Source organism: Mobula birostris, chromosome 1 (assembly GCF_030028105.1).
Source record: "Mobula birostris isolate sMobBir1 chromosome 1, sMobBir1.hap1, whole genome shotgun sequence".
NCBI classification, from domain to species: domain Eukaryota; kingdom Metazoa; phylum Chordata; class Chondrichthyes; order Myliobatiformes; family Myliobatidae; genus Mobula; species Mobula birostris.
This window is the reverse complement of record NC_092370.1, coordinates 140,233,759-140,254,591: the sequence shown is the minus strand read 5'-3', so window position 1 is coordinate 140,254,591 and position 20,833 is coordinate 140,233,759. Positions and strand designations below refer to the sequence as shown.

General features: G+C 40.7%; 1 protein-coding gene across 2 annotated transcripts in view; it reads left to right on the top strand.

Moving 5' to 3' along the window:
• Window positions 1–241: 241 nt before the first annotated feature.
• fbxo15 (F-box protein 15) overlaps window positions 242–20,833 on the top strand; it is a 45,869-nt gene continuing 25,277 nt past the window's right edge. Inside the window, exons 1-4 of one of the 2 annotated variants that reach the window (XM_072274006.1) lie at window positions 242–547; window positions 916–1,011; window positions 8,448–8,552; window positions 11,772–11,972. In XM_072274006.1, the coding sequence (XP_072130107.1) occupies window positions 390–547; window positions 916–1,011; window positions 8,448–8,552; window positions 11,772–11,972 (560 nt within the window). In that variant the 5' untranslated portion in view covers window positions 242–389. Of the gene's footprint in view, window positions 548–915; window positions 1,012–8,447; window positions 8,553–11,729; window positions 11,973–20,833 lie in introns of both variants that reach the window. The other variant, XM_072273916.1, reaches the window with a different exon arrangement.

Genomic DNA, 20,833 nt, shown 5'->3' with positions numbered 1-20,833 from the left:
AGTTCCTCCAGCATTTTGTGTGTGTTGCAGTTTACAGCCCCTGCTTCCTCTCAATGGTAAGTATGCAGCAACATAGAGACTTAGCAGCAATAGTATGGGCTTCCAAATGAGAATTGCCCATCCCAACCAGACGTCATAAAGTTGTAACCATTCCTTGATTTCGATTGGATTACGTTTCTCATTCTTATAGTCATTCTTATTGGTGGGTCCACCACGTTTAGTCCCGCCTTCCAGCGCCGTTACCCGCGGAGATCGAACAGCCAGGCGGCTCGGTTTCTCCTCACCGGGCTTTTACCCCTCACTATCAGGCGGCGTCCGGTTTCAACCCAGGCCGCCTTTTTGCCACCTGGTCCGTTGGGGGCTGTGCGTGAACATTCCCGTCGGTTTCCATGGCAACAAGCGGCGGCGATGGCGGCGCCCGGGCGGGGGCGGAGCGGGGTTCCGCGCTTCTGGTCGTCTCTGCTTCTGCCCGGTTCGGGAGCCCGGAGCTGTCCAGCCGTCGCTGCACGGTGACGGCCCTCCAGGCTTGGCGGCCTAAGTGCTCCAGGTGAAGAGTCCTGTTTCACACTGCGCTGTTGTCATGCAACGCAGCAGTGGGACGTTTATTAAAGTCCTCACCCCACCCACCCCTTGTTAAACCGCTTCCCAGAGACTGCCGTGTGTTCTGTTAGTGATCAGCATTCACTACAATTTTCCGCTCTTCTGATAACTTGCTCCCTTCTGCACTGATCAACTGAATTTAGAGATGAATTTACAGTGTTTGCTTTAGTGCAGTGACAGATTTATAACGATTGCATGAAGTAGGGTGATTTAGATGCACTCACTGGAAGTTTTGCACGCTAGAAAATTATGAAAGTTTTCATTTTTAAGGAAACTTGTACTTCGCCGCAATTACTTAATGTTGTAATGTTTCAGTTTTGGACAAAAATGGGCCCCGAGTCTACCTTCAAGGTCCTGCCATGGAACAGAAAGTGGTAAATTGAGATCTGCAAGTCTGACCACCATTGAGAGGTTGGTAAAAAGAGATTAGGAAAGTACATATTCCTTGAAGCGTTTTCCCCTTTGGAATTAGGATGCACGAGCGATTTCAGCGATGTTGTTTGCTTAATCTGAATTATTACTGTTCGGGAGAAATTTGGGAGGAACTGTGCCACGCACCACACTATTTCATCATTCATTGAAAATACCGAATTAATTATACATGTTTAATAAGTTTTTTGAAGAGGATTTTGAAGTTTTTTTTCCAATTTTGACTATTTAGAATAAAGAGGACTGTCTTCGTAGATCGATACATTATTGATCCCAAAGGAAATTACAGGGTCACAGTAGCATTGCAAATGCACAGATTTAAATACTAGAAGAAGAATAGAAATAATAATAAAAAAAGTTACCACAATCAGTCTAATAGGAGGGAGTAATCACTTCCCTTGGTATAGGTTGACTCTTTATAGAGCCTAATGGTCGAGGGTAGCAATGAGGGCAGTCAGAAATCTGAGTGTTCATCACATTTTGAGTTTTGATATACCTATCTGTACAGTACACATGTTAACTGCATCTTTCTAGTTAACAAAATTTACTCAAAATACCTATTAAAGAATCTCTCATCATAATCATTGGTAATGAACTTTCTACTGATTGAAATAAATAGTTATTTATAACCTTTAACGATACAGTACTTTGGATTGTAAAGTTATTACAGCATTACTGTTATAAATGCAAAAAACTAATTCTAAATTCAAGACATCATCCCAGGATAACTATTCATAATAATATTTAAAAATGGGCATATTGTAGTGCAAATTCAATGCATCTATCTTCATTTTTTTATTAGATGGACTTGCCCACTTTAAGGAAGGTTGGATTTACTCAAATTGAGATCCACTTGTATAATAATATTTTCTTCACTTTTATCTGCCAAATACAAACGTATGCTATCCAAGGATAAATAGTTGCATTTTGATTGGATCAATCTATGTCAGAGCCAATAAATTGTTTTTAGTCAGTCCTTGGTATTCCAGGAAAGATGCAATCATGGATTAGCTGACTGGCGGAAGGCAAAACCTGGGTATAAAGCAGGGCTTTCTGGTTGACTGCCAGTGACTAATGGTGTCCTATAGGCTCTGTGTTGTTTTTTTGCCCCCATGTTATGTGTTAATGATCTGGATGACAAAATTGTTGGCTTTGTGGCCAGGTAGGTGAATGGGCAGATAGCGTTGAGGAAGCAGGGAGCCTGCAGAAGGACTTGGACAAATTGGGAGAATGGGCAAAGGAAGTGGCAGATGGAATAGAGTGTAGGAAAGTGTATGGTCATGCACTTTGGCTGAAGGAATAAGGCATGAACTATTTTCTAACCAGGAAGTAAATTCAGAAGTTGGAAGTGCAAAAGGACCTGTAAGTCCTAGTGCAGGAAATTAACTTGCAGATTGAGTCGATACCAAGGAAGGCAAATACAATTTTAGCACTAATTTCGAAGAACTAGAATATAAAAGCAAGTATGTAATACTGAGGCTTTGTAAGGCATTGGTCAGATTACAGTTTGAATATTATGAACAGTTTTGGGCCCCAGATCTAAAAAAGGCTGTGTTGGTATTGAGGGGTTCTGGGGAATTTATGAGAATTATTCTGGGAATGAAAGGGTTAATGTGAGTCTTTGATGGCTCTGGCCCATATAACAGTTACAGCACGGAAACAGGCCATCTCGGCCCTTCTAGTCCGTGCCGAACTCTTACTCTCACCTAGTCCCACCGACCTGCACTCAGCCCATAACCCTCCATTCCTTTCCTGTCCATATAGCTGTCCAATTTAACTTCAAATGACAACATCGAACCTACCTCAACCACTTCTGCTGGAAGCTGGTTCCACACAGCTACCACTCTTTGAGTAAAGAAGTTGCCCCTCATGTTACTCCTAAACTTTTGCCCTTTAACTCTCAACTCCTGTCCTCTTGTTTGAATCTCCCTCACTCTTAATGGAAAAAGCCTATCCACGTCAACTCTATCTATCCCCCTCATAATTTTAAATACCTCTATCAAGTCCCCCCTCAACCTTTTACGTTCCAAAGAATAAAGACCCAGCTTGTTCAACTTTTCTCTGTAACTTAAGAGATGAAACCCAGGCAACATTCTAGTAAATCTTCTCTGTACTCTGTCAATTTTGTTGACATTTTTCCTATAATTTGGTGACCAGAGCTGTACACAATACTGTTTCTTGCTGGAGTTTAGAAGAATGCTGGGGAGGAGGTCTCATTGAAACTTATCAAAGATTGAAAGGGCTGGATAGAGTAGACGTGGAGAAGTTGTTTCCATTAGTGGCAGAGTCTAGGGCCAAAGTGCAGTACCTCAGAATAGAGGGACGTTCCTTTAGAATAGAGATGAAGAGGAATTTCTTTAGCCAGAGACTGGTGAATCTAAGGAATTTATTGCCACAGACAGCTGTGAAGACAAAGTCATATGTTATATTTAAAGCGAGGTTGATGAGTTCTTGATCAGTAAGGGTGCCAAAGGTTATGGGGTGGTGGTAGCAGAAAGGGGTTGAGAGGTAATAATCAGCTACGATTGAATGATGGAGCTGACTCGATGGGCTGAATGGCCTAATCTGTTCTATGTCTTACAGTTTTCTATTTCACAAGTGAATATTAAGCCTAAATATAGTTAGTGAAGGACAAGCCAAGTAACACTGATAGGATCTTGCCAGAATTTGTCCAACCACTCCAGGTAGATACTGTAATTACCTAAAGATCTTAAAATTAAGAAAACGTAATTTCTGTCTGATCTTTTTCAAAAAAAACAATGTAAGAGGATTACCTAAATCTTTGCATCATGTTTTTGCCACTTGTTCGGCAGAATTTATGAAACCAGGGAAGGTCTAATGAGTAAAGATGCATTTGGGTACAGCATAATTTAAAAAAATTCTTGGTTTTACGTGGCACCTTTCTCAATTTGCATTACATGACCATTTTACAATAAAAATGCTTTTTAAGTGTAGTCACACTGGGAAATATAGCTTGTAAAAGTATTTAGCCTCCAGCCCTTTGTTTACACAAATGAGTATGACAACCAGCGATTTTGATCAATTTAACTGAGAAATTGTGAATCACATGCTCCTTTTTTTTAATGTAGATCCGAAAAACAGTAAAATTGTATAACATGAAAAACTAAAAATTCAAAACCTGAAATGTCAGCAGTTCAGAAGTGTTCATCCCCTTTTGTTCAGTACTTGGTTGAACCTCCTCTTGCATCTATTACAGCCAGTATTCTTTTTGGATAAGTCTCTATTAGTTTTGCACAATGTAATGGAGCAAGATTTGCCCATTCCTCCTTGCAAAATTGCTCAAGCTGTGCCAGGTTAGTTGGGGAGTGATGGTGGACAGTAGTCTTGAGGTTTTGCCAGAGATGGTTGATGGAGTTAATGTCAGGACTCTGACTGGGCCACTCAAGGATATCAGTTTTCTTCATTTGAAGCCACACCATGGTGCCTCTGGCTGTGTGCTTTTGGTCGTTATTCAGCTGAAAGGCTAACTTCCTTCCCAGTGTAAACCTTCTGACAAAGGCTAGCAGTTTTTTTATCTCTCTGTATTTAGCAGCATTCATCTTCACGTTAATCCTGACCAGATTTCCAGTCCCAGCTGCTGAAAAGCATCCCCATAGCGTGATGGTATCTCCATCGTACTATAGTAGGGATGGTATCATGTGGCTGATGCACTGCATTAGATTTATCCCACACGTAACACTTAGTGTTGAGGCTAAAACATTCCACTTTAGTCTGATACAACCACAAGACCTTCTTCCACATCTTTACAGTATCTTGTAAGTGGCAATTTGTAAAGGCTTTACAGATAAAAATATACTTTTTTTTAGCTAGGGCTTCTTCCTTGCGACTTTTCCATAAATACCCATTTTGTGCAAGGCCTTGGAGATTATGGAGCCATGAGCTTCATCTCCATTTGCAGCCACTGACTTCTGCAGTTGACTCAGAGTGACTGTTGGCATCACAGTAGCCTCTTACAAGTGGTATTCTTCTCCAGCTACTAAGTTTAGTGGGGCGGCCTGACCTAGGCAGTGTCACTGTGGTTTTACAATGGACTGCACTGAGCTCCGAGGTACGGTCTTGAGATAGTCTTGTACCCTTCCACAGATTTGTGCTTCTCTATTACTATTTCCCTGACGTCTTGAATGTTCTTTTGTCTTCATTTTCGTTTGGTCTGTTGAAAAATCTACCATACCGCCAGACCATATTGGGGGGGGGGAAGTATTCTTATGAATTCATTGAAAACAGGTGATCCTCCTACACCAACAAATTGGGTGAGTTGATAAGGTAATGTATAGAATTGCACCTGTGGATAGTTAACATAGCAATTACAAACGGGGTGAATACTTTTCCAGCCTCGCAATTTTGGATTTTTAATTTTTAGTGAATTGTTTTGGAATTTTTCTTTTAATTTGACATGATACACAATGTTTGTCGATTAGCTCAAAATCCCATTTTAATATATTTTGCATTTAGAAAACGAAACAGTGAAATGTGAAAATAGTTGTGGGGCTGAATACATTTTATAGTTGTGGGTACTATATACACAGAACAGCAGTGTGATAATGACAAGTTAATACTTTATACTTTATTGTCACCAAACAATTGGTACTAGAACATACAATCATCACAGTGATATTTGATTCTGCGCTTCAGACTCCCTGGATTACAATTATTAAATATTAAAAATATTAAAAAGTTAAAATTAGTAAATATTAAAAATTTAAATTATAAATCATAAATAGAAAATAGAAAAATGGGAAGTAAGGTAGTGCAAAAAAAACCGAGAGGCAGGTCTGGATATTTGGAGCTTACGGCCCAGATCCGGGTCAGGATCCGTTCAGCAGTCTTATCACAGTCGGAAAGAAGCTTTTCCCAAATCTGGCCGTACGAGTCTTCAAGCTCCTGATCCTTCTCCCAGAGGGAAGAGGGATGAAAAGTCTGCTGGCTGGGTGGGTTGTGTCCTTGATTATCCTGGCAGCACTGCTCTGACAGCGTGCGGTGTAAAGTGAGTCCACGGATGGAAGATTGGTTTGTGTGATGTGCTGTGCTGTGTTCATAATCTTCTGCAGCTTCTTTTGGTCTTGGACAGGACAACTTCCATACCAGGTTGTGATGCACCCTAGAAGAATGCTTTCTATGGTGCATCTATAAAAATTAGTGAGGATTTTAGGGGACAGGCCAAATTTCTTTAGTTTTCTCAGGAAGTAAAGGTGCTGGTGGGCCTTCTTGGCAGTGAACTCTGCTTGCTTGGACCAAGTCAGGTCATTTGTGATGTTGACCCCAAGGAACTTAAAGCTTTTGACCTGTTCCACTTGCGCACCACTGATGTAAATTGGGTCGTGTGGTCCACGACTCCTTCTGAAGCCAACAATATTGCTTGGGGTTTAGTGAAGTTTATGAATAGTGCCTAGAACACTGGGAAACACCCTGATTTTTCTTTAAAACATCCCCATGAAAGGGCAGAAGGTCGTTGATTTAAAGTACAGCAGAAGCTCCTCCATGTCTGCCTCCATTAGCCTCGATTTTCCATTAAGCTTTTTTTGCAATTTGGGATTTTCAAACTGGATTATTTTGCTATGAGATATTATATTATTCTGTTTGGTATTAGATATTTCATTAAGATATTGTGGGTAATTTTGGATAAACAGGAATTTTTGCTATGCTGATCAGAATTATTTTGCTGTTATCATAAATGGTAGAAAAAAACACTTCAAACTAATATAGTTGTCACCCCAATAATATAACCACATACTTTATGCACATGGTTTGTCAAATAAAATATACGCCCTGCAGTTTGCCTTAAGAATGTTTCTTGAGTGTAAGCTGTGGGATCTAGCAAGATTCTGGCAGCAGTGATCTGACACTGCTTATTAAAAATCTTGGAAAGTAGATCTGTTCATATGACCTGTGTACTATGCTGCTTTGCCTTTAGGAGGACCATTGTGGCAGCGAAGAGTTCTAACCGTTTACAGGCATTGTTTGTGCCTCAGGTTAGCGAGTGCATCACCATTCAAGTTTGAAAAAGGGACGTTTATTTCTTCAGAAATATTTTTGTATTAATGAATGGTTTGGTAGATTGATAAAATTTATAGTGCAGAGCTTATTGTTTTTTTAGATCTCAGTGGAAAAATTAAAGGAAGTCTAGCAATTTGAATAAAGAAAGGAAGCAAATTCTGCTATTTGCATGTAGTTATTCATGGTTTAATGAGCTTGACATTGGGCTCCTCTAGACAGCCCACTGAAGAAACCAGTTCGAAGTGAAAACTTGTGTGATTGGGAGCTCCCTGATCTCTTTAAATCATTAAGGTTATTCAGTCAAAATACTACATTTCTCTCTATTTAAACCCACTTTAATTAGCTGCAATGAGATTCTGTATTTTCACCCAAATAGAAGAATTTTCATCTGAAATGAAGTGCTTTCAACAATCTTGTGCTGTGTTATATTGAAGACATATTGCATTGCTCTAATCAGGTGGGATTTAAACTCCGAATCAAACCTGATTGATAGATTGTAAACATTAAATCAGCTTAGCTGGATTTTGGCCATTATTATTATTCAATTAACAAAATAAAAGCAACAGACCAAGTTAAGTGGATGGTATGTCATATTCATAAGTTTGTGTTTTACTGATTTTATAGCACAGGACTCCAAAATTAACTTAACTGGACAATCCCTTAGTAATTACAGTACCTTATAAATATGACTTTATTCTTCAATTAATTTATTGTATGAATATAAATTCTATTAATTAGTCTGCTTACGTAAATATATGCCCTTAAATTTACTTTGAATTAATTATCAAAGTGCATAAGTGTCACCATATGCTACCCTGAGATTCATTTTCTTGCGGGCATTTGCAGTAAATACGAAGAAACACAATAGAATCAATGAAAAAGTGCACGCAAGATGGACAAACATCCAATGTGCAAAAGTCAGCAAACTGTACAAATACAAAAAGAAAGAAATACCAAAATAAATAAATAAACAAGGAAAAAAAAACAAGAACATAAGAGGAAGAGTCATTGAAAGTGAGTGCATAGGTTTTGGGAATAATGAAACACTATTTACTTATTTATTTTGGTTACCTAATGGGATAAAATTGTGCAAATATTGCAGGAACCTTGTGTAATTGGCCTTAAAAATGTGTTTGAAGCATCTTTCCAATGTGAATTGCTGTGAATGTTTTTTATTTTAGAATGAATATCCATTAAGTGGTACTTTTGTACTGTACATGTCTGAGAACACATTTTAAAATTGCAGAATATCTCCTTTTATCAAAGCAAATGAGAGCTTTTGTTTCATTGTCTTTTTTTTTTGACTGTGTAGTATGTTTTCAGGTCCAGTAAATGAACCAGCTAAAATGGTATTAAATATTGCTTTTCAAGCTGCAACATAACAATCTGAATATTCTTTCTAGCTTACCATGGGAAGTTCTACTGCACATCTTTACATACCTGGACGTTTCTTCCTTGTTATGTGCAGGCTGTGTCAACAGGACTTTTTACGATGTGTCAAATGACAAGTAAGTAGCATATTTTGCTGCTTATTGTTGGGTATTGTTCAACATGATTGCAGCAATCTCTTAGGAGTCAATCTTTTGTTATGCAATCCAGAATAGCAAATGGAATATTATAACAAGACAATAGAATACTGTATTTCTGTGATTTGTCATAAATGACTTGCTCCTGATTTGAAGTGGAAACTGCCCCACTAGGCCCATTGTTTCTACCTGCTCCTGCTCTACCAAGCCTGTCTCAACTCCCATTGGTTCAGTTCTTTCCCACTAACACTTGTTTTGCTTTGAATGCTCTCTACCACTTGAACAACTTTCAGTTCCCTTACCCCAACTACCTCATTTTCACCATAGATATCCAGTCTGTACACATGTCCCCCAAAAGGAAGGGCTCTCCATTTTCTTCTGGATAGCAGACCCAAGCAGTTTAAGATTCAAGGTGGTTTATTGTCATTCTTCAGTGCACAAGTGTGAAGAACAAAATGATTGTGCTACTTGCTGCAACATTTTAAAAAAAACACAAAAACTATAAATACATATGAGAGGTGATTGATAAGTTCGTGGCCTAAGGTAGAAGGAGTCAATTTTAGAAAGCCTAACACATTTATTTTTCCTGCATTTACACACTTAGTGTAGGAGTCGGCGTCTTGGACCTCCAGAAGTGGTCCACAGCAGGGGTGATTGATAAGTTCGTGACCTGAGGTAGAAGAAGATGTTAGTAACTTCAGACTTTCTGCATCTTCACTCAGAGTTGAACTGCACGTGCATGTAATGACAGCTGTATAACTCATCTCCTTCTACCTTAGGCCACAAACTTATCAATCACCCCTGCTGTGGACCACTTGGAGGTCCAAGACACTCTCGTTACATGCACGTGCAGTTCAACTCTTTGAGTGATAATGCAGAAAGTTTCAAGTTAATAACTCATCTCCTACCCAAGGCCACGAACTTATCAATCACCTCTGCTGTAGACCACTTCTACAAAGAAGGGATCTGTATGCTCCACGACCACTGGACTAAGCTTGTACATCTAGGAGAGGACTATGTTGAAAAATAAATGTGCTAGGTTTTCTAAAATTGACTCCTTCTACCTTAGGCCACAAACTTATCAATCACCCGTCGTAAGTTTAGCTTATATACAATGACTTTGTATGTACATAAAGTACGCCATCCTTCTTCGTGTGGCACAACTGTGGCTTAGCCTCAACAACTTCTCATTCAGCTTCTCCCACTTTCTGCAGACGGTGGGCACTTGCACGGGCCCCTGTACTGTCTGTCTTTTCATTGGCTTTGTGGAGCTATCCATGTTACAAAGCTCCCCAACTTTCTGCACTACATTGATGACTTTGTTGAAGCCATTTCCTGCACCTGTACTAAGCTCATCAATTTCATCAACTTTGCCATTTGCTTTTACCGTGCCCTCAAACTCACTAGGCCCACTTCTGATATCTCTATCCCCTTTCTTGATCTCTCTATCTGCATCCCAGGAGGCAGATTATCCTCTAACATCTTCTATAAATTCACTGACTCCCACATTTACTTAGACTATACCTCTTCCCACTCTGTCACTTGCAATCAAGCAGTTTTCTTTTCTCATTTCCTCTGTCTCCACTACATTTATTCTCATGGTGACACTTTCTAATCCAGGGAATCCTCCCTTTTCAGAAAACAGGCTCTTTACTCGCCCCTCTCCTCTCCTCCCCCCCCCCCGCTGCTATCATTGGAGCCCTCACCACATCTCTTATTACCCATATGTTTACCCTTGGCCAACCAGTCCACCCCCGCCCCTCCCCAAGGCATAACAAGGTGCCCAAGTTCTCACCTACCACAAACCTATCATTCTCCACAACTTCTGCCATCTCCAGTGGGATCCTACCAGCAGGCACATCATTCCCTCTTGCTGCTTTCTGCAGAGATAATTCTCTGTGTCACTCTTGTCCGTTCATCCCTTCGCTTCAATTTCCTCCTCTAGACAGTTATCCCCTGCAATAGCACCTTCTCCCTCACCACCAGTCAGGGCACTAAACTCTCCTTCTAGGTGAGGCAGTACTTCATTTGTGAATCCTTTGGTGTCCTTTATTGCATCAGGTTAGGGTTATGTGTGGCCACTTCTGCATCGCTAAGATCCGGCACAGATTTGGGGATTGCTTCATCGAGCTCGTTTGTTCTGTCTGCCTTACCAGCTACAATTTCCCAGTGGCCAGAGATTTTAATTCCACTTCCCATTCCCATTCTGACTTGTCTTTTCACACCCTCCTCTATCGTCAGGTTGAGGGTGGATGCAGATTAGAGGAACAGCACCTTGTATTCCATTCTGGTAGTCTCCAATCTGATTATGTGAGCTTAGATTTCTCTGTCTTTTGGTATCATTCTCCTCTGTGCCTTTTTGTTCCCCTTATCCCACTGGCCCCTGTCACCTCACCTCTTTCCCAACTCCCTACCTGCTCAATCTTCTTACCATCGACATATTCCTCCCTCTTCACCTTCCCTTTATTCTTTTGCTCACTGTCCTTTCCTATCAGATTGCATCTTCTTCAGCCCTTTGTCACTTTCATCTATCATCTCTGTCAGCTTCTGACATCCTTCCCACTCTTACCCCCTTGCCACCTGCCTACCAGCCCCCTCACCTAGATCCATCTATCACCTGCCAACTGTTGCTCTACCCCTTACCTCACCTTTATATATTGGCTAACTCCCCTCTGTACCACCCTGATGATGGCTTTTGACCTAAAATGTTGACTGTTCATTTCCCTCCATAAATGCTGCCTGATCTGCTGAGTTTCTCTAATTTTGTGTGTTGCTATATGTTTTATTATCTGTGTACAAACTGTTGCTGTTACTTTGTTTCTGAAATGGCACAAACTGGCATTTATGAAGCCTGGTATTTGAACTGAAGTTGTCTCAGCTATTGGAAAATAAATAGACTAAATTGCTTTCAAAATAACCATGGGCAAGTTCAGCAAAATGTTTCAAATGTGATTATTGTATAACTTAATTCTATGGTTAGTTGGTATTTTCTACATTTTAAAACTGTTGGTTTTGTAAGTAATTTTGGGTAATAATTAGCTTTAGTATTAGTTGCTTATCAGTTTAAAATTTTCCATGCTGAAATTATTTTATCATTTATGATGGTAATATAGAACAATCTGTGTTTAAAATATTGTATTTACTACATTTTTTCCCCAGTTCAATGTGGTGCAGAATCTACAGCAGTTATTTTGCTTACAGAAGCAAGGTTTGGAAACCCAAGGCTGTACATGCAACCATGGAGAAGCTGAGTAGGATTTCTATACAGGACAGTCCACCAAGATTCTGGAAGAAAGAATTTATACGTAGATGTTCTGGTTCTGGCGCAAGAGGAGTGGGGCTGTTGTTGAAACCCATTAACCGTTACACAGGATTGCCATCAAAGATCAGAGAAGCAGTAAAGTAAGAAAGAGTATTCAATAACCATTTCATATACTAGGATAAGTAGCAATAATTATCTTGGGTGGTTATTTTACAAACAATTGAACATTTATTAATGTTAGAAAAATGGATTCTGAAACTTCAATAATAGATATCATAGATTTTTTTTGAATAAAAGGTGAATGTAGGAAGTTTGTTTTTGTTTCCTTCTGGGAAGACACTCAACTGGCTTTGTAGAAGAAAACTTGAAGTAAAGTTCACTAGTGCATCTCTGTATTTCCTTACGTTATGGACAGAATGGGCTCCTTCTGTGCCAGCACACAGGATTCCCATTCTCTTGCTAATTTCTTGGAAACATATTCTTCTCCCTATTCTCATCAATTCTAGTACCATCTACATTAGACAATGTGCAGTGGACAATTAATTGACCAACTCTTTTGTCTTTGGAATGTGGGAGGAAAGCCACATACGCCAGGGAAACTCACAGTCATGGATCAATGTGGACTGCCCGTGGATAATAGTGAGATCGTAATCAAACCCAGTGCTCTGGGGTTGTGATTTAGGAGCTCTACTAGCTTGATTCTCATTGCTGTGCCAAAATAAAACGTAGTGTGAAGGTATTATTGAACAGAATTTGTGGAATTGCTGGGTTTTGACATGTAAAAAACACGAAGTTACTTTTGCTTGGCTTTATTTCCCCTCTCACTTTCTACACGAGTCTGAAGTTAATAAAACATCAGCAAGAGGATTTAATCTCAGTATACGTGGTTATCCTTGACAAACAAAAAAAGACACAGGAAATTCTGGAGGTGGTCAGAAAGTAGGGCAGCATCTATGGACAGAGACAGATGAGTGAGAAATGAAAGGAGTTTTTAGATTTAAATTTGTTATGAGTTCATCCAAAGTTACAGTGAAATACTTCCTTTGTATTAACAACCAACACACCCAAGGATGTGCTGGGAGCAGCTTGCAAATGTCACTACGCATTCTGACACCGATACAGTATGCCCCCAATGAACCACATAGAACACAACAAAACAACAACCTCCTTTTCTCCCTCACATCCACCCACATGGACAGTCCTCCAACTCTAGGGCAGGCCTCCAGCCTACCGTTTCCAGGCTTCAGCCATCAGTCTTCAACAGGATTTCCAAATTCCAGGCACCCTGGCTGACTAGCCCTCATGCTATTTGCTTGCAATACTCCCAACTGCGGTCTGACTCCTGCCTACAAAGCCCCAGCATTGCATACAGGCTCTTGTATTCTCGTCCTCTTGAAATAAATGCTAACATTGCATTTACCTGCCTGCCTTCGATCTCCTCTTTTTAGGTAGTCACATCGTTGTTAATAATGACCCCCACAACTGTTGTCCTAGGCCAATATGACAAAATTAAAATGTGATTCCAATTTTTTTCTTGCCCTCATTTGGTGAACTGTTAAGGAGCGCAAGGAAAGTTTTGTGGTTAATGCTACATTTTTGAGAAATATACTTTGAGGAAAATGCAGTGCTCAGTATGAAGACCAGTGACCAGTGCTGCTCAGGGGATGGGTCTTGGGAGATGAGGGTTAGTTTCTACTTGTAAGCTGACGGTAATATCCTCCCCAATCATAACTGTTGAGCGCACAAAAGCAATGAAAATACAGTTTTCGGCTGACAGAGAAAAAGAATGTTTGAAGATCTTGGCCTGAAATCCTGAACAATAGCTGCAGAATCCCTCATCTCTTACATGTTTATATCTTGGAAGGCCTATGGTAGGTTCTTCAGATCACTGGAAAGATGCCACCAATCCTGTCTTCATACAATCTTTCAAATCTACAGAAAGGATAAGCAAATACCATCAGCAATCTCTTGCCGGCCAGCAACCTCTGCACCTTCACCTGAATTACCGTAAGCTCTGTCATTGGTATGGCTGATACAAATCCTCAGAACTGACACTCTGTCCAAGCTGTGTTGCAGGACGAGGTTACTGAGTTGAAGAAGAGATTAAAAGGTGTTTTCAAAGCCACCTTGAGGGGAAAAAAATAGCAACTTTCTCTCAAAGTCCTTGGAAGCACTGAGATGGCACTGAGAATTTTAATGTGTGTTCAGTGTACCTGGGAGCCCAGTGTAAAATACAGAAGTAGTGCCCCACTTCACAAACTACTTACCTGTCCATCCCATCACGCTTGTCCTTTGTATATGCATCTGCAGGTCTCACATTGGCCTTGTCAGTCACTCTGAATCCATAGAATCGAGTGGAAGCAAGTTGATGAAAGTACCAAGACAATTATGGAAAACACTATCGTTCATTGATTTTGTGTTGCCTGCATCAGTCTGGGCTGTCACGTGCATGTCACATGCTGCATGGCACAAAATCATAGAAAAGTACATCACAGAAACAGGCCCTTTGGCCCCTCTAGTCTGTGCCGAACCATTTACACTGCTTACTCCCTTTCACCTGCACCGGGACTATAGCCTTCCATACCCCTAACATCCTACAATCGTCCAATACAGTATGTGTTGCAAGAGGAAGATCAGCAAGGAAACCTAGAAACTGAGGGCCGTGAGGCAAAACCTGAAGTAGATCAGATGAAATCAAAATGGTTTATTTTCTGGCTACAAGTAAGAGAGAGACAATGTTAGTACTGATCTTAAAGAGACTCCCTTAAAGGAAGACTGTCGCCTTAAATTCGGATGAAATAATGATTTTTAGTACTAGCTAAGTACAATCCACTTTTTACTGTGGATGTAGGATGGCAGTAATCAAACAGAGATGCATCATCCCTGATGATACATACATTTCTTGCGTTCAGGCTTCCAAGTTTACCTACACTAATTATAACAAGTGAATCCCTAATTATTTCAAAGATTTCCTGTGCAGTAATATCTCAGTATTTACTAATCCTGGCTTCAGGGTCCCTGACATTTGTACGCAGTACGTTTTTCTGTGGGGCTTTCCATTATGCAGGCATGGTGGTGATGTGCAGGTCAGCTTGATATATTTTGTGAGGAAGTTAAATTTGTCACCGCAGAGACCCTTTTTGCAAGATTGTCACTCCTGGGGAGAGAGAGAGAGAGAGAGATATTATAGTCACCTCTTGCTTAGGTTCCCATGTATGTGATAGGCTTGACAGAATCTTCCAGGCCATGTGGTGTACAGGACTTCCTTTCAAATGTTTTGATGGTACATTTAATGTCAGAGAAATGTATACAGTATAAACCTGAAATGCTTTTTCTTCGCAACCATCCGCAAGATCAGCAGAGTGGCCCCAAAGAATGGATGACAGTTAAATGTTAGAACCCCAAAGTCCTCCCCAGCTCCCCTCCCTCCCGCACATGAGTGGCAGCAAGCAACAACTTCCCCCTCCCTCCACCAGCAAAAAAAATGCATTGGCATCCGCCACCGAGCAGTCAAGTGTGAGCAAAGCAACAGCAAAGACTCGGACTTGCAGTACCCCAAAGACCACTAGTTCACCCAGTATTTGACAAACCACAGGCTCTCTCTCTCTCCCTAATAAGGGAGAAGGAGGTGTCTCCATTTCATAGCGAGAGGGGAGACATAACAAACAACTCATTGGTTACGGTGTTAAAAGTCCGTTGCGTCACTTTTTCCGAGCTCTGTGCTCAACGATCTCTGGTCTCTGGGCACACAGCCTTAAATCTTCCATCTCCGACACTGATCCCCTGCCCGGACGCCGACCTCCGATTCTCTCCTGCCCCCCCCCGGTCTCCAGAGTCATGAAATCTCGGTCCTCCAAACGTGAGCGGAGCTCTTAGGCTGAGCCCTTGGCGTGCTGAATAACGGCCATTCGTGAAACCCTGAGAGCGGGTTCCATTTCCACGAAAAACCATAGTCAGTGTGTAACTCCAGGTCAGGGTCTTCAAAGGAACCCTGAAAGGGGAATATAGAGATATTAAAAATGGAAATATATCTCATTATATATTTCTGGCATATATCTCATTACAGCTGGGTATGTGCCATTGTGTGAGTGTAGGATTAGCGTTGCTTTTCCTGCAGCTTCTATCTCTTTCATGGAAGCCAATTGATCACCACTGGGTGGGGAGTATGCCTGTCCCTACCTGTTACACTGCAAAATTGGGAGATATTTTAAATCTGTGTCTAGTTTAGCACTTACTTCTGATTGTGAACCAATCTTGTTTCAGAGTTATTCTTTGACAATTTCACTATTAAGTGCTAGGGCTAGACACATCCATATTTACTGTTCATTTGTTCAGTGAATAATTGCAAAGAACTTGAATTGCAGTTACGTGCTAAGTAATTAAAGGAGCTCTAATGCCTTGAAATTTGGATATTATATCAACTGGCCAGCCAAATACAATTGGAGACACAGAAGACTGTCGATGCTGTAGACTGGTGACACAAGGGTTTTCAGATCCAGAAATGATTAGCCTTAGCAGATCAGAGTCCTTTGGTAGCAATGTGACTCTAATGCAGTTTTGAGATACCAGTGGAAGTGACGGTCAGGAGAATGCTAGGGGTTCTTGGGTGTGGAGTGGAGAGGAATGGGAAGTGCCTATTCCCTAGTTGGGAAGATGGGAAGGAAAGCCAGGTTGAGAGGCTGGGTGCATCAGGTTATCAAGAAGGCAAATGGAATGTTGGTCTTGATTGCGAGACAGATTGTATTTAGGAGCAGTGAGGTTATGCTGCAACTGTATAGGGTACTGGTGAGACCGCATCGGGAGTACTGCATGCAGTTCTAGTCTCCTTGATTGAGGAGGGATATACTGGCTTTGGAGGCGGTGCATAGGAGGTTGATTCCAGAGATGGGGGGTTGGACTATGAGGAGAGGTTGAGTCGCCTGAGACTGTATGCACTGCAATTCAGAAGGATGAAGGGTGATCTTAAGGAAACATATAAAATTATGAATGAAGTAGATAAGATAAAAGTAGGAAACTTGTTTTTACTGATTGGTGAGACTAGAACTAGGGGATATAAACTCAAGATTCGGGGAGTAGGTTTAGGACAGAGATGAGGAGGAACTGCATTTCCCAGAGAGTGGTGAATCTGTGGAATTCTTTGCCCAATGAAGCAGTGGAGGCTACCTCAGAAAATGTGTTTAAGGCAAGGTTGGTTAGATTTTTGCACAGTATGGGGAATTAAGGGTTATGGGGAAAAGGCAGGTAGGTGGAGATGAATCCATGGTCAGACTAGCCATGATCTTATTAAATGGCGGAGCAGGCTTGACGGGCCCCTATTTCTTATGTTAATTTGGGAACATCAGAATTCTCAGGACCGTTGGGATGGAAAGATTGGCAAAGGTCCTTGAGGATTCTGAGCATTGGAAGATTGAGAATAACAGGTGTAAATTATGACATGTTAGTGTAGTGTTTGGGCTGAGCCAGTGGTGTAGTGACATCAGCACTAGACTTCAAGGTGGATGGTTCTGAGATTGAATCCGACTGGGTCCCAATCTGGGCAGCAGCAGTATCTGTGCAGAAGAAGGGCCTGACAATCCACTTCTGTATCTTGCCATGAAAACTGGACAACTACATCCATAGGGTCACCGTGTCTCGACAACGTCTCTACAAGAGTAACAGTATAGTGTTTAATGGGACAGAAGGATGGAAGCTAATGGGTTGCAATAATAAAATTTGATTATGCCAAGGTTTTATAGTGATTGATCCGGCACAGCCAAGTCTGTTTCCTCATAATGTTACTAAAGTGCTCATGTGTAATTAGTGTTGGTTTACCAAGATACAGTGGAAAACTTATCCTGCATACTGTTTATGCAGATTAACTTATTGTACAGTGCTTTGAGCTCGAATAATATAGAACAATGACCATAAGACCATAGACCATAAGACAAAGGAGCAGAAGTTGGCCATTCGGCCAATCGAGTCTGCTCCGCCATTTTATCATGAGCTGATCCGTTTTCCCATTTAGTCCCACTCCCCCGCCTTCTCACCATAACCTTTGATGCCCTGGCTACTCAGATACCTATCAATCTCTGCCTTAAATGCACCCAATGACTTGGCCTCCACTGCTGCCTGTGGCAACAAATTCCATAGATTCACCACCCTCTGACTAAAAAAATTTCTTTGCATTTCTGTTTTGGAAAGGGAGCCAGAAACCGCTTCAAGCATGCATGGTGGAATATGTTAAGAAATACTTGGTCAAATGATTGTTGTCATACACTTTGGTAGAAAGTCTCTAGTGCACAGTAGATCATCGAGACACAGCTCCTAGCCCTGGAGGACACCTACAGCTCTCGCTACCTAAGGAAAGCTACAAGCATCTGTAAGGACAATACACACCCATGCAATCATCTGTTTGAACTTCTTCCATCTGGCAGACGTTATAAGATTTTCTATGCCCGAGCTTCCAGACTGAAAAATAGCTTTTTCCCCAGAGCTATAATTACTCTGAACCAATCGATGAGGCATCATCCATAAATTTGTTATATTGCTACTTTAATACTGGTTTTATGGCTGTCATGCATCTGTGTTGTGCTTTTGTACTGCTGGACCTTGCTTGTACTGGCTGGTTACTTGATGTTATTTATTGTTTGTTTATTTTATTTGTTGTTTTATAGCATTGAGTTTGGGAGTTGCAAACTCATTTTCGCTGTATTGGTGCATGACAAGTTGTACTAGGCAATGACAATAAAGCTATTTCAATTTAAATAGAAGCAATAAAGGTGTAGAATATTTTGTAAATGGGGAGAAAATTCAAAAATCAGAAGTGCATAATTCCCTAAAGTTTAATGTGCAGGTGCTTTCAGCTGTAAGGAAGGCAAATGAAATGTTAATTCATTTTGAGAGGACTAGAATATAACAGCAAGGATGTACAGTAATGCTGAGGATTTTTAGACCACACTTGGAGTACTGTGAGCAGTTTTGGGTCTCTTATCTTCGAAAAGGTGTGCTGGCACTTGAGAGTCCACAGGAGGTTCATAAGAATGACCCTGGGAATGAAAGGGTTAACACGCAGTACTGTGCAAGAGTCTGAGGCACCCTTGATTTTTACATAAATTTTGCTTTAGTTTTTTTTCTTCTGTGTGTCAGTGGAAACAAGCAAATTTTAGATTTCCAAAAAATATTAAATGTTAGAGAAATTTTAGTATTTCATTAAAGAAAGTAACATATGAAGTAATATATCACCTTTCAAATAAAAACTTGATGACTTTGTAGGTATATAGGCCAGTACATGATTAAACAAAGATAACAAACAGGTGCTAAAGATCAATAGCACAATGAGTTGAATGAACTAAACTGAGTGAAACAGAAATTGATGTAGAAGGAATCAAATTGGGTGAAGGGCAACCAAACTAAAAGGTTAGATTGTGGCAGATATGACAGTACAACCTTCAAATCATCAATTCTTCCACCATGGCAAAAGCAAGCATAGCAACAAGACACAAGGTGTTCATCCTGCATTGGCAAGGTCCCTCCCAAGCAGAAATTTCACAGCAGACAGAAGTTTCAAGGTGTGCTGTCTAAGCTCTTCTGAAGAAGCAAAAGCAATGAGTAAGTTTGAGGAGCAGAAACACAGTGGTCGGTGTGGAAACTGAGTGCAGCAGACAAGAGATACATCAAACTGACATACCTTCCAAATGGAAAGAGGTCCAGCACTGCAATCAGCTCTAAACTCTCAGAAATCATTGGAATCCAAGTACACCCTTCTACAGAGCAGGGAAGTGTTGTCAGAACTGGTCTTCATGCAAGAGTTGCTAACAAAAATCCATTTCTCTGAAGTGGAAGCAAAGCCAAAAGACTCTCCTATGCACAAAAACACGACTGGAGTCCAGAACAATGGCAGCAAGTACTCTGGACTGATGAGTCAAAATTTGAAATTTTTGGCTCAAACAGGAGGCAGATTGTCCGTAAAAGAGCTGGAGAGCGCTACCTGGATGAATGTCTGCACCAACAGTGAAGCGCGACGGAGGTTTCCTGCAGGTTTGGGACTGGAATTCTGTAAATGGAATTTGTGATTTGGTCATAATTAATGGAATCCTCCATGCTGAGAAATACAAGCAGATTTCCATCTATCCCACAGTACAATCAAGGGAGCATCTGATCGGTCCCAACTTCATTCTGCAGCAGGACAAGGAGCCCAAACACACGGCCTAGATAATTAAAAAAAATGATCTTCAGTGAAAAGAATGAACAAGGATTTCTGCAACAGATGGTGTGGCCTCCACAGAGTCCTGATCTCAACATCATCAAGGCTGTCTGGGATTACCTGGAAAGACAGAAATGAGTAATATAGCCAACGTCTGCAGAAGGACTGGCAAGTTCTCCGAGGTGCTTGGAACAACCTACCAGCTGATTTTTTTTTTTATATATAAAAATGCATGACAGTGTACCTAAGAGAGTTGATGTTGCTTTAAAGGGAAATATTGTTTGATTTTAGTTTTTTATTGTTTACTGTATTCTTTTTGGGGAAAGGAGCGAGATAGTACAGGTCAATGCGACTAGGCAGATTAATGGTCTGCCACAGTCTAGATGGGCCAAACAGCCTGTTTCTGCTGCTGTGGTGTTCTATGACTATGAATGGCTTCAGAGGGATAATCAATCAGCCATGGTGGAGCAGACTTGATGGGCCGAGTGGCCTAATTCTACTCTTATGTTTTATGGTCTAAGTTTCCAGGGAGTCGTAAAACACACTTTGGAAATGAGCGTTACTGAATTTCGTTCTAGAAAACATGATCTCTAGTTGCATAAGGCTAGTAAAACATGATTTTAAATTCAACAAGCAGTATTTCATCTTTTTATGTCCATTCACTCCTTCAAAATCCATGCTGTGTTTTGTCATTTTCTCACTATAACTATTAGTTTCATATTATTAATCACTTTCATATTGTAAAGTAATGGCATTTCTGATGATTTCCAAGATACTTGACATCCTTTAGCGAAGTCACTTCATCAAAGCAGTCCTTTG